At 29.1% G+C, this 13,358-nt stretch overlaps 1 protein-coding gene and 1 pseudogene across 2 annotated transcripts, besides 1 other annotated feature; both read right to left on the bottom strand.

The window, feature by feature from the left end:
• The first annotated feature begins 2,242 nt into the window (after window positions 1-2,242).
• Window positions 2,243-4,215: a mobile genetic element.
• A 2,234-nt stretch (window positions 4,216-6,449) lies between these two features.
• On the bottom strand, window positions 6,450-7,842 carry TVAGG3_0466360 (uncharacterized protein; the record flags this gene model as incomplete). Its single annotated transcript, XM_001290690.2, has 1 exon — window positions 6,450-7,842. A coding segment is annotated over one exon (1,393 nt), but the record flags the coding sequence as incomplete, so codon positions are not given.
• A 4,501-nt stretch (window positions 7,843-12,343) lies between these two features.
• TVAGG3_0466350 lies at window positions 12,344-12,897 on the bottom strand (annotated as a pseudogene). The gene has a single exon. A coding segment is annotated over exon 1 (554 nt).
• Between the last annotated feature and the right edge of the window lie 461 nt (window positions 12,898-13,358).

Here is a 13,358-nt window from a genome sequence, read left to right as displayed (position 1 = left end):
AATACGTGTGCGAATAACCATGGATTTGTAAAAATTAATGCTTCAGAAATACAACATTTTGCTATTGAGAATTCCTTGTAAAGTCCAAATCTCAAAATACATAATTTTATATTTAGTTTGTTTGATGTTGAAACTATATTACCACCAAGAAGAGACAATATTATCTTAGTAAACATGTTTCAATTAATTTGATGTTCTTGGATATAAACTGCGAGTCAAAAGGCGTACCTACCTTCAACTTTTTGAGAGAAGTCATACAATTAATTATATGAGTTTCTCTCAAAAAGTCGATTTCTGCCAGGTACACCTTTTGGACCGCACAAGCTATTTGCTCTAATTCGATATAACAACAAAGGATCATAAAACAGATATAAATATAGGATGAACTGATACGATTTTTTCGGGTCTAACTTCAAAATTTAAGATTTCGAAATTTAATACAAGCTTCAAACCAGAAATTTAAGCATAAATAGAAGTTGATTTGCTACCTATTGCACGTGAAGCTTATTTGAGCTCTAATATTTAATAATTTTCTCTCGCTCTCAGTGAAGGCACCGTTAGCATTAGAAATGTAAACTATTCAAAAATTGATAGGTCCGCCTTTTGATTCGCAGTTTAAAGCATAAATTTTGTCAATTAAATTTTAATTACAGAATAAAAAGAAAAGTCAATAAAAGCATATGAAAGCTGACACGAATTATTCATAAGGATTATCGAATAATGATTTCGATTTTTGTGAATAATTTGGTATTTCTTTTGTTTCGATTAAATATGGATTTATTTGAACCTCTTCTAAAGGTAATGGTTCGGATTTATTAGATACTTCTTCTAATAGACAACTTCTATTATCAATGAAATGTTCATGAATTATTGATTGTGTTTCCTCTCTTTTTTCTTTTTTTTTAAGACATAAAAGAGGAATTGCAATGCTTGATGGTAATGATAGTCTTATTGTTATCAATTAAAATTATCTCCCATCCTATATAATAAAATTTGATTCAATATTACTAAATACTTTATGTTTCTTAATAATTGAGATGCCTAAAATGTTGATAATGTTGTTATAAACTTATTTTCACACGCTCAATCTTATGGGAGTAATAAGAATTGTAATAAAAAAAACATTATAAATCTTTAAAGATTCGTTCATAAACAATATATAAAAAAATAGTTATTCATAAGGATTCTCGAAATAAGTATTTGATTGTTCTTGCTTTGGATTATATGCTGGTGCTTTATATTCATTAGGATATGGATTGCTGTTCGTTTCTTCTAAAGGTAAATCTTTTTCGGTTTTATCAACAAGGCTTTGATTAATTGGATTTTCAGCTCTGAATTTTCTGTGTCTATAACATAAGTAAGCAGCGACAGCAATGAGACCTGCTCCAACTGCTGCTCCAATAATAATTTCCAAAACAGCACCTTCACTTAGTCCTTCATCACTATCATCATCAGAATAATTATGATCATCTGATTTTTGTTCAACTGGTTCTGATGAATTTATTTCATGATACGAATTATCAAAAATGATAAGAGATCTATGAGTTGAATTATTTCCTTTGATTAAATATGATGTATTATATTTGTCGCCAGCATGATAAAAAAATAAGTAATCGTGTTTAGAATTAGTTATTGTTAGAAAAGGTTTTTCAACAATAATATTAGCTCTATTTATTTTTCCATAGACATCATAAATATCACCATCTTCGAAATGAACTGTTCCATTTGTGAAAGCAGTAACAACACATGTATGAGCTGTGTCCTGAGAAGTGAATTTGTAATTAGACCTTACATTTGTGATAATCGAAGTGCAATCATAATAATTCAAATTAAAAACAACAAAATTACATGGAATAGGTTCGTCACTGGAGGATTCTAATGTAATTGTACCTGTGTGAGCGAAATAAATTGCTGAATATTGTGTATTTCCAAGAATTTCTAAAGATACTTCTGAAGTTCTTGCTTCTCCGGAAATGTTGCGATAATCAGTAAATACTACGTATTGTTCCTTATAAAAATTAAGTTTTGTTTGATTTCTGCCAATTAATAACTTTTGAATTCCGAATATTTTGTATTTTGGCTGGGATCCAAAAGAAATTGATTGGTTGCAAAGATATTCGAGCTTGTCCTTATCATAAGCACTGTATGTATCATAAGAAAAACTTTGTGAAATTTTGATTGTTGCAACTGTATTCGGAGATTTACTTCTGAACAAAATGTATAATGTCGGTGAGAAATAAAGGAAACAATAAGAATTACCGAAAAAGTGACAAAACATCAAAAACAGGGAGGGGGTCTCAATTTTTATTACTTATATTATTTTACAATATTTATATAAATACTCTTTATAATATATTTTACTATAAAATTATACCTCAAATTCAAATATTTATAATATTATTTACATAATTATCTCAAAATTATATTTTTATATATTATTTTTCATATGTATAAATCATATAATCTATATCTATGCAAATCTCATCTAAAATTTTTTGAAGCAAACCGCTACCATTTTATAATGGTCCATCTTAAATTCATCATAAATTCTGGTACATGTTAGTACCAGAGTCTTCAAATCTCAAACACTCTGGTACCAACATGTACCAGACGCGAGTTTCCAATGCCCTCGTACGATTTTCTATTAAGATCTTCTTGAATGAGAAGGTCTTCATAGAAACTCGTACGAGGGCTTCTCTTTTAAATACTCTGGTACCTGCTGGTATCGGAGTCGACTTTACAGCCCTTTCCCCAATTTTGAAGCTGGGGAAAGTTTTCAAGCAATGAAAGGGAAGCTCTCGCTATGAGGTGAAAATCTAGAATTTTTACCTCATAGCGAGTAATCCTTTGTTAATTGCTTGAAAACTTTCTTCAAATTATCAAAATTTCGAGGAAAGTTTCCTTGCTTCAAAGTAGAGATGGAGCCCTTTGAGCCACTGCATATAGGTCAGTGACTCAAAATACTCCATCTCTACTAGAAATCGCCAAAATTTGGGTCGCAATCTTTGAAATGCGACGCAAGTTTGGGCAATTTCGCGAGGGACTTGCTCCATTTGGTGCATAGATTCACACTCTATGCACCAGATGGAACAATTCTTTCGCTGACAGCGGGAAACTTTGTCTGAATAGTTTAACATTCAGACAAAGTTTCCCGCTGTCAGAGAGGGAATGGAAGGGTAAGAGGTATATATTCATAATGTATACCTCTTACTCTTCCATTCCCTCAAGAAAGTTCAAAAACTTGGGTGCAATCAGTTCTGATTGCACCCAAGTTTTTGAACTTTATATAGGGAATTGTTGGCTATGTTGTACTGATCATGAATCAGTACATCATAGCCAACAATTCCTTCGCAAACAGTGGGAAACTTTGTCTGAATAGTTTAACATTCAGACAAAGTTTCCCGCTGTCAGGGAGGGAATTAGAGGGTGGGAGATATATAGATAGACTATAAATCTCTCACCCTTTAATTCCCTCAAGAAAGTTCAAAAACTTGGGTGCAATCAGAACTGATTGCACCAAAGTTTTTGAATTTTGTATAAGGAATTGTTGGCTATGATGTGGATAGCCGCTGCCAGACCAAATGAATTAACCGTTGTGAATAACGTTTCTGAATCTTTATTTAAAAAGATAAAATATCACGATTTTGGCTGCGTTAAAAATCAAAGAATTGATGTTTTTGTCAAAAATCTTTTAGAAGAAGTTGCACCCAATTACTTTTATCGTATTAAAAACGATTTACTTCAAACAGGTTTTATTCCTTCAATTAGAATTCGCGAGCCTCGATTGACAGATTATAAAACAAAATTGAAAAGAGAAGTTCAATCACGTTTATACCAAGTATTAAATTTTGTTCAGAATCAAGAAGCCAATTTGAATCCATTAAGATTTTTATTGGAAAATGCTGAAGAAAAACTTTCTCAAATAAATGAGAAGATACAAAATTCAATTACATATTTAAGATCGTTTGAAATTCCAAATGAATTGTTAGATACGTATATGTTAGAAATTAATGAATTTTGTTATAATTCTCCAGATTATATTTTAGAACATTTCGAAGAATTTTTGGAGGATTTCAAAGAAAAGAATAATTTAATAGACTAAAAAATTTATTATTTTTATTTATTGTGAATTTTAAATTGTCACTTTTTAACTGTTACTCCCTATTGAAAGTGTCACTTTTTGGGTGTCACTTTTTCGGAAATTCTTATATACTCTAAGAAAAACTTTGTGAAATTTTGATTGTTGCAACTGTATTCGGAGATTTACTTCTGAACAAAATGTATAATGTCGGTGAGAAATAAAGATGGTCTGTTGTGTAATTTATAACTTTGTATTGAAATGTTGGTTGATAATAAGAATAATTAAAATCGTAATCATCCGAAGATGTGCTTATGTTCAATCTAACATCTGTTGGATCTAAGTAAACTGAGCAGTAATTCTTATTGATTTCATATTTTTTATTTGAATAATTGAAAGCTAGATCGTTCGATTCGGATAGAAATTCTATGGAATCGCAGTAATTTGAAAAGAAACTACACAAAATCTTACTTTATAATTATAATACGTGTTTGTTGATTTAAAATTAAAAGTTGGCTCTGTGATTTTCCATATTTTGCTTGTGCATGATTCATAGTTAATACGCAAGTAATCGCTCATATATGTATCTTGTAGAATAAAATAATAACTAAATGATTTGTTATCTGCAAATGAAAAAGTAATATCTTGACCATATGAACCAATGTCAATTAAATAATCTCCTGTTCTGTTAATTATACCATTGGTGATTGTATAGTAAAACCAGGACATTCACAATGATTTTAATTTGAAAGCGGATCTATTCAGAATGAATTTTGAATATTTTACACAGTCAGATTGTCAAATCATTTTAGTTTATTGGATAATTCTTTTAATGTATTATTTTTAAAATTTTAAAAATAAAATAAAAGTGGATCCAAAATTTTTGTATCAGAATGGGTCAATTCATGAATCAGTCCTCAAGAACAAAAATGAAGAAGGTCGTAATTGCCTTATGCATCTAAGCTACTATCCAAAAAAGAGAAATTGGATTAGAAAAGGATTATGAGTGATTGAAATTAATACGTGTGCGAATAACCATGGATTTGTAAAAATTAATGCTTCAGAAATACAACATTTTGCTATTGAGAATTCCTTGTAAAGTCCAAATCTCAAAATACATAATTTTATATTTAGTTTGTTTGATGTTGAAACTATATTACCACCAAGAAGAGACAATATTATCTTAGTAAACATGTTTCAATTAATTTGATGTTCTTGGATATAAACTGCGAGTCAAAAGGCGTACCTACCTTCAACTTTTTGAGAGAAGTCATACAATTAATTATATGAGTTTCTCTCAAAAAGTCGATTTCTGCCAGGTACACCTTTTGGACCGCACAAGCTATTTGCTCTAATTCGATATAACAACAAAGGATCATAAAACAGATATAAATATAGGATGAACTGATACGATTTTTTCGGGTCTAACTTCAAAATTTAAGATTTCGAAATTTAATACAAGCTTCAAACCAGAAATTTAAGCATAAATAGAAGCTGATTTGCTACCTATTGCACGTGAAGCTTATTTGAGCTCTAATATTTAATAATTTTCTCTCGCTCTCAGTGAAGGCACCGTTAGCATTAGAAATGTAAACTATTCAAAAATTGATAGGTCCGCCTTTTGATTCGCAGTTTAAAGCATAAATTTTGTCAATTAAATTTTAATTACAGAATAAAAAGAAAAGTCAATAAAAGCATATGAAAGCTGACACGAATTATTCATAAGGATTATCGAATAATGATTTCGATTTTTGTGAATAATTTGGTATTTCTTTTGTTTCGATTAAATATGGATTTATTTGAACCTCTTCTAAAGGTAATGGTTCGGATTTATTAGATACTTCTTCTAATAGACAACTTCTATTATCAATGAAATGTTCATGAATTATTGATTGTGTTTCCTCTCTTTTTTCTTTTTTTTTAAGACATAAAAGAGGAATTGCAATGCTTGATGGTAATGATAGTCTTATTGTTATCAATTAAAATTATCTCCCATCCTATATAATAAAATTTGATTCAATATTACTAAATACTTTATGTTTCTTAATAATTGAGATGCCTAAAATGTTGATAATGTTGTTATAAACTTATTTTCACACGCTCAATCTTATGGGAGTAATAAGAATTGTAATAAAAAAAACATTATAAATCTTTAAAGATTCGTTCATAAACAATATATAAAAAAATAGTTATTCATAAGGATTCTCGAAATAAGTATTTGATTGTTCTTGCTTTGGATTATATGCTGGTGCTTTATATTCATTAGGATATGGATTGCTGTTCGTTTCTTCTAAAGGTAAATCTTTTTCGGTTTTATCAACAAGGCTTTGATTAATTGGATTTTCAGCTCTGAATTTTCTGTGTCTATAACATAAGTAAGCAGCGACAGCAATGAGACCTGCTCCAACTGCTGCTCCAATAATAATTTCCAAAACAGCACCTTCACTTAGTCCTTCATCACTATCATCATCAGAATAATTATGATCATCTGATTTTTGTTCAACTGGTTCTGATGAATTTATTTCATGATACGAATTATCAAAAATGATAAGAGATCTATGAGTTGAATTATTTCCTTTGATTAAATATGATGTATTATATTTGTCGCCAGCATGATAAAAAAATAAGTAATCGTGTTTAGAATTAGTTATTGTTAGAAAAGGTTTTTCAACAATAATATTAGCTCTATTTATTTTTCCATAGACATCATAAATATCACCATCTTCGAAATGAACTGTTCCATTTGTGAAAGCAGTAACAACACATGTATGAGCTGTGTCCTGAGAAGTGAATTTGTAATTAGACCTTACATTTGTGATAATCGAAGTGCAATCATAATAATTCAAATTAAAAACAACAAAATTACATGGAATAGGTTCGTCACTGGAGGATTCTAATGTAATTGTACCTGTGTGAGCGAAATAAATTGCTGAATATTGTGTATTTCCAAGAATTTCTAAAGATACTTCTGAAGTTCTTGCTTCTCCGGAAATGTTGCGATAATCAGTAAATACTACGTATTGTTCCTTATAAAAATTAAGTTTTGTTTGATTTCTGCCAATTAATAACTTTTGAATTCCGAATATTTTGTATTTTGGCTGGGATCCAAAAGAAATTGATTGGTTGCAAAGATATTCGAGCTTGTCCTTATCATAAGCACTGTATGTATCATAAGAAAAACTTTGTGAAATTTTGATTGTTGCAACTGTATTCGGAGATTTACTTCTGAACAAAATGTATAATGTCGGTGAGAAATAAAGATGGTCTGTTGTGTAATTTATAACTTTGTATTGAAATGTTGGTTGATAATAAGAATAATTAAAATCGTAATCATCCGAAGATGTGCTTATGTTCAATCTAACATCTGTTGGATCTAAGTAAACTGAGCAGTAATTCTTATTGATTTCATATTTTTTATTTGAATAATTGAAAGCTAGATCGTTCGATTCGGATAGAAATTCTATGGAATCGCAGTAATTTGGAAAAGAAACTACACAAAATCTTACTTTATAATTATAATACGTGTTTGTTGATTTAAAATTAAAAGTTGGCTCTGTGATTTTCCATATTTTGCTTGTGCATGATTCATAGTTAATACGCAAGTAATCGCTCATATATGTATCTTGTAGAATAAAATAATAACTAAATGATTTGTTATCTGCAAATGAAAAAGTAATATCTTGACCATATGAACCAATGTCAATTAAATAATCTCCTGTTCTGTTAATTATACCATTGGTGATTGTATAGTAAAACCAGGACATTCACAATGATTTTAATTTGAAAGCGGATCTATTCAGAATGAATTTTGAATATTTTACACAGTCAGATTGTCAAATCATTTTAGTTTATTGGATAATTCTTTTAATGTATTATTTTTAAAATTTTAAAAATAAAATAAAAGTGGATCCAAAATTTTTGTATCAGAATGGGTCAATACTTCATGAATCAGTCCTCAAGAACAAAAATGAAGAAGGTCGTAATTGCCTTATGCATCTAAGCTACTATCCAAAAAAGAGAAATTGGATTAGAAAAGGATTATGAGTGATTGAAATTAATACGTGTGCGAATAACCATGGATTTGTAAAAATTAATGCTTCAGAAATACAACATTTTGCTATTGAGAATTCCTTGTAAAGTCCAAATCTCAAAATACATAATTTTATATTTAGTTTGTTTGATGTTGAAACTATATTACCACCAAGAAGAGACAATATTATCTTAGTAAACATTTTTCAATTAATTTGATGTTCATGGATATAAACTGCGAGTCAAAAGGCGTACCTACCTTCAACTTTTTGAGAGAAGTCATACAATTAATTATATGAGTTTCTCTCAAAAAGTCGATTTCTGCCAGGTACACCTTTTGGACCGCACAAGCTATTTGCTCTAATTCGATATAACAACAAAGGATCATAAAACAGATATAAATATAGGATGAACTGATACGATTTTTTCGGGTCTAACTTCAAAATTTAAGATTTCGAAATTTAATACAAGCTTCAAACCAGAAATTTAAGCATAAATAGAAGCTGATTTGCTACCTATTGCACGTGAAGCTTATTTGAGCTCTAATATTTAATAATTTTCTCTCGCTCTCAGTGAAGGCACCGTTAGCATTAGAAATGTAAACTATTCAAAAATTGATAGGTCCGCCTTTTGATTCGCAGTTTAAAGCATAAATTTTGTCAATTAAATTTTAATTACAGAATAAAAAGAAAAGTCAATAAAAGCATATGAAAGCTGACACGAATTATTCATAAGGATTATCGAATAATGATTTCGATTTTTGTGAATAATTTGGTATTTCTTTTGTTTCGATTAAATATGGATTTATTTGAACCTCTTCTAAAGGTAATGGTTCGGATTTATTAGATACTTCTTCTAATAGACAACTTCTATTATCAATGAAATGTTCATGAATTATTGATTGTGTTTCCTCTCTTTTTTCTTTTTTTTTAAGACATAAAAGAGGAATTGCAATGCTTGATGGTAATGATAGTCTTATTGTTATCAATTAAAATTATCTCCCATCCTATATAATAAAATTTGATTCAATATTACTAAATACTTTATGTTTCTTAATAATTGAGATGCCTAAAATGTTGATAATGTTGTTATAAACTTATTTTCACACGCTCAATCTTATGGGAGTAATAAGAATTGTAATAAAAAAAACATTATAAATCTTTAAAGATTCGTTCATAAACAATATATAAAAAAAATAGTTATTCATAAGGATTCTCGAAATAAGTATTTGATTGTTCTTGCTTTGGATTATATGCTGGTGCTTTATATTCATTAGGATATGGATTGCTGTTCGTTTCTTCTAAAGGTAAATCTTTTTCGGTTTTATCAACAAGGCTTTGATTAATTGGATTTTCAGCTCTGAATTTTCTGTGTCTATAACATAAGTAAGCAGCGACAGCAATGAGACCTGCTCCAACTGCTGCTCCAATAATAATTTCCAAAACAGCACCTTCACTTAGTCCTTCATCACTATCATCATCAGAATAATTATGATCATCTGATTTTTGTTCAACTGGTTCTGATGAATTTATTTCATGATACGAATTATCAAAAATGATAAGAGATCTATGAGTTGAATTATTTCCTTTGATTAAATATGATGTATTATATTTGTCGCCAGCATGATAAAAAAATAAGTAATCGTGTTTAGAATTAGTTATTGTTAGAAAAGGTTTTTCAACAATAATATTAGCTCTATTTATTTTTCCATAGACATCATAAATATCACCATCTTCGAAATGAACTGTTCCATTTGTGAAAGCAGTAACAACACATGTATGAGCTGTGTCCTGAGAAGTGAATTTGTAATTAGACCTTACATTTGTGATAATCGAAGTGCAATCATAATAATTCAAATTAAAAACAACAAAATTACATGGAATAGGTTCGTCACTGGAGGATTCTAATGTAATTGTACCTGTGTGAGCGAAATAAATTGCTGAATATTGTGTATTTCCAAGAATTTCTAAAGATACTTCTGAAGTTCTTGCTTCTCCGGAAATGTTGCGATAATCAGTAAATACTACGTATTGTTCCTTATAAAAATTAAGTTTTGTTTGATTTCTGCCAATTAATAACTTTTGAATTCCGAATATTTTGTATTTTGGCTGGGATCCAAAAGAAATTGATTGGTTGCAAAGATATTCGAGCTTGTCCTTATCATAAGCACTGTATGTATCATAAGAAAAACTTTGTGAAATTTTGATTGTTGCAACTGTATTCGGAGATTTACTTCTGAACAAAATGTATAATGTCGGTGAGAAATAAAGATGGTCTGTTGTGTAATTTATAACTTTGTATTGAAATGGTTGATAATAAGAATAATTAAAATCGTAATCATCCGAAGATGTGCTTATGTTCAATCTAACATCTGTTGGATCTAAGTAAACTGAGCAGTAATTCTTATTGATTTCATATTTTTTATTTGAATAATTGAAAGCTAGATCGTTCGATTCGGATAGAAATTCTATGGAATCGCAGTAATTTGGAAAAGAAACTACACAAAATCTTACTTTATAATTATAATACGTGTTTGTTGATTTAAAATTAAAAGTTGGCTCTGTGATTTTCCATATTTTGCTTGTGCATGATTCATAGTTAATACGCAAGTAATCGCTCATATATGTATCTTGTAGAATAAAATAATAACTAAATGATTTGTTATCTGCAAATGAAAAAGTAATATCTTGACCATATGAACCAATGTCAATTAAATAATCTCCTGTTCTGTTAATTATACCATTGGTGATTGTATAGTAAAACCAGGACATTCACAATGATTTTAATTTGAAAGCGGATCTATTCAGAATGAATTTTGAATATTTTACACAGTCAGATTGTCAAATCATTTTAGTTTATTGGATAATTCTTTTAATGTATTATTTTTAAAATTTTAAAAATAAAATAAAAGTGGATCCAAAATTTTTGTATCAGAATGGGTCAATATTTCATGAATCAGTCCTCAAGAACAAAAATGAAGAAGGTCGTAATTGCCTTATGCATCTAAGCTACTATCCAAAAAAGAGAAATTGGATTAGAAAAGGATTATGAGTGATTGAAATTAATACGTGTGCGAATAACCATGGATTTGTAAAAATTAATGCTTCAGAAATACAACATTTTGCTATTGAGAATTCCTTGTAAAGTCCAAATCTCAAAATACATAATTTTATATTTAGTTTGTTTGATGTTGAAACTATATTACCACCAAGAAGAGACAATATTATCTTAGTAAACATGTTTCAATTAATTTGATGTTCTTGGATATAAACTGCGAGTCAAAAGGCGTACCTACCTTCAACTTTTTGAGAGAAGTCATACAATTAATTATATGAGTTTCTCTCAAAAAGTCGATTTCTGCCAGGTACACCTTTTGGACCGCACAAGCTATTTGCTCTAATTCGATATAACAACAAAGGATCATAAAACAGATATAAATATAGGATGAACTGATACGATTTTTTCGGGTCTAACTTCAAAATTTAAGATTTCGAAATTTAATACAAGCTTCAAACCAGAAATTTAAGCATAAATAGAAGCTGATTTGCTACCTATTGCACGTGAAGCTTATTTGAGCTCTAATATTTAATAATTTTCTCTCGCTCTCAGTGAAGGCACCGTTAGCATTAGAAATGTAAACTATTCAAAAATTGATAGGTCCGCCTTTTGATTCGCAGTTTAAAGCATAAATTTTGTCAATTAAATTTTAATTACAGAATAAAAAGAAAAGTCAATAAAAGCATATGAAAGCTGACACGAATTATTCATAAGGATTATCGAATAATGATTTCGATTTTTGTGAATAATTTGGTATTTCTTTTGTTTCGATTAAATATGGATTTATTTGAACCTCTTCTAAAGGTAATGGTTCGGATTTATTAGATACTTCTTCTAATAGACAACTTCTATTATCAATGAAATGTTCATGAATTATTGATTGTGTTTCCTCTCTTTTTTCTTTTTTTTTAAGACATAAAAGAGGAATTGCAATGCTTGATGGTAATGATAGTCTTATTGTTATCAATTAAAATTATCTCCCATCCTATATAATAAAATTTGATTCAATATTACTAAATACTTTATGTTTCTTAATAATTGAGATGCCTAAAATGTTGATAATGTTGTTATAAACTTATTTTCACACGCTCAATCTTATGGGAGTAATAAGAATTGTAATAAAAAAAAACATTATAAATCTTTAAAGATTCGTTCATAAACAATATATAAAAAAAATAGTTATTCATAAGGATTCTCGAAATAAGTATTTGATTGTTCTTGCTTTGGATTATATGCTGGTGCTTTATATTCATTAGGATATGGATTGCTGTTCGTTTCTTCTAAAGGTAAATCTTTTTCGGTTTTATCAACAAGGCTTTGATTAATTGGATTTTCAGCTCTGAATTTTCTGTGTCTATAACATAAGTAAGCAGCGACAGCAATGAGACCTGCTCCAACTGCTGCTCCAATAATAATTTCCAAAACAGCACCTTCACTTAGTCCTTCATCACTATCATCATCAGAATAATTATGATCATCTGATTTTTGTTCAACTGGTTCTGATGAATTTATTTCATGATACGAATTATCAAAAATGATAAGAGATCTATGAGTTGAATTATTTCCTTTGATTAAATATGATGTATTATATTTGTCGCCAGCATGATAAAAAAATAAGTAATCGTGTTTAGAATTAGTTATTGTTAGAAAAGGTTTTTCAACAATAATATTAGCTCTATTTATTTTTCCATAGACATCATAAATATCACCATCTTCGAAATGAACTGTTCCATTTGTGAAAGCAGTAACAACACATGTATGAGCTGTGTCCTGAGAAGTGAATTTGTAATTAGACCTTACATTTGTGATAATCGAAGTGCAATCATAATAATTCAAATTAAAAACAACAAAATTACATGGAATAGGTTCGTCACTGGAGGATTCTAATGTAATTGTACCTGTGTGAGCGAAATAAATTGCTGAATATTGTGTATTTCCAAGAATTTCTAAAGATACTTCTGAAGTTCTTGCTTCTCCGGAAATGTTGCGATAATCAGTAAATACTACGTATTGTTCCTTATAAAAATTAAGTTTTGTTTGATTTCTGCCAATTAATAACTTTTGAATTCCGAATATTTTGTATTTTGGCTGGGATCCAAAAGAAATTGATTGGTTGCAAAGATATTCGAGCTTGTCCTTATCATAAGCACTGTATGTATCATAAGAAAAACTTTGTGAAATTTTGATTGTTGCA

This window comes from Trichomonas vaginalis, chromosome II, assembly GCF_026262505.1.
Source record: "Trichomonas vaginalis G3 chromosome II, whole genome shotgun sequence".
NCBI classification, from domain to species: domain Eukaryota; phylum Parabasalia; order Trichomonadida; family Trichomonadidae; genus Trichomonas; species Trichomonas vaginalis.
Note: the sequence above shows the minus strand (reverse complement) of the source record. Positions and strands in the feature narration are given on the sequence as shown.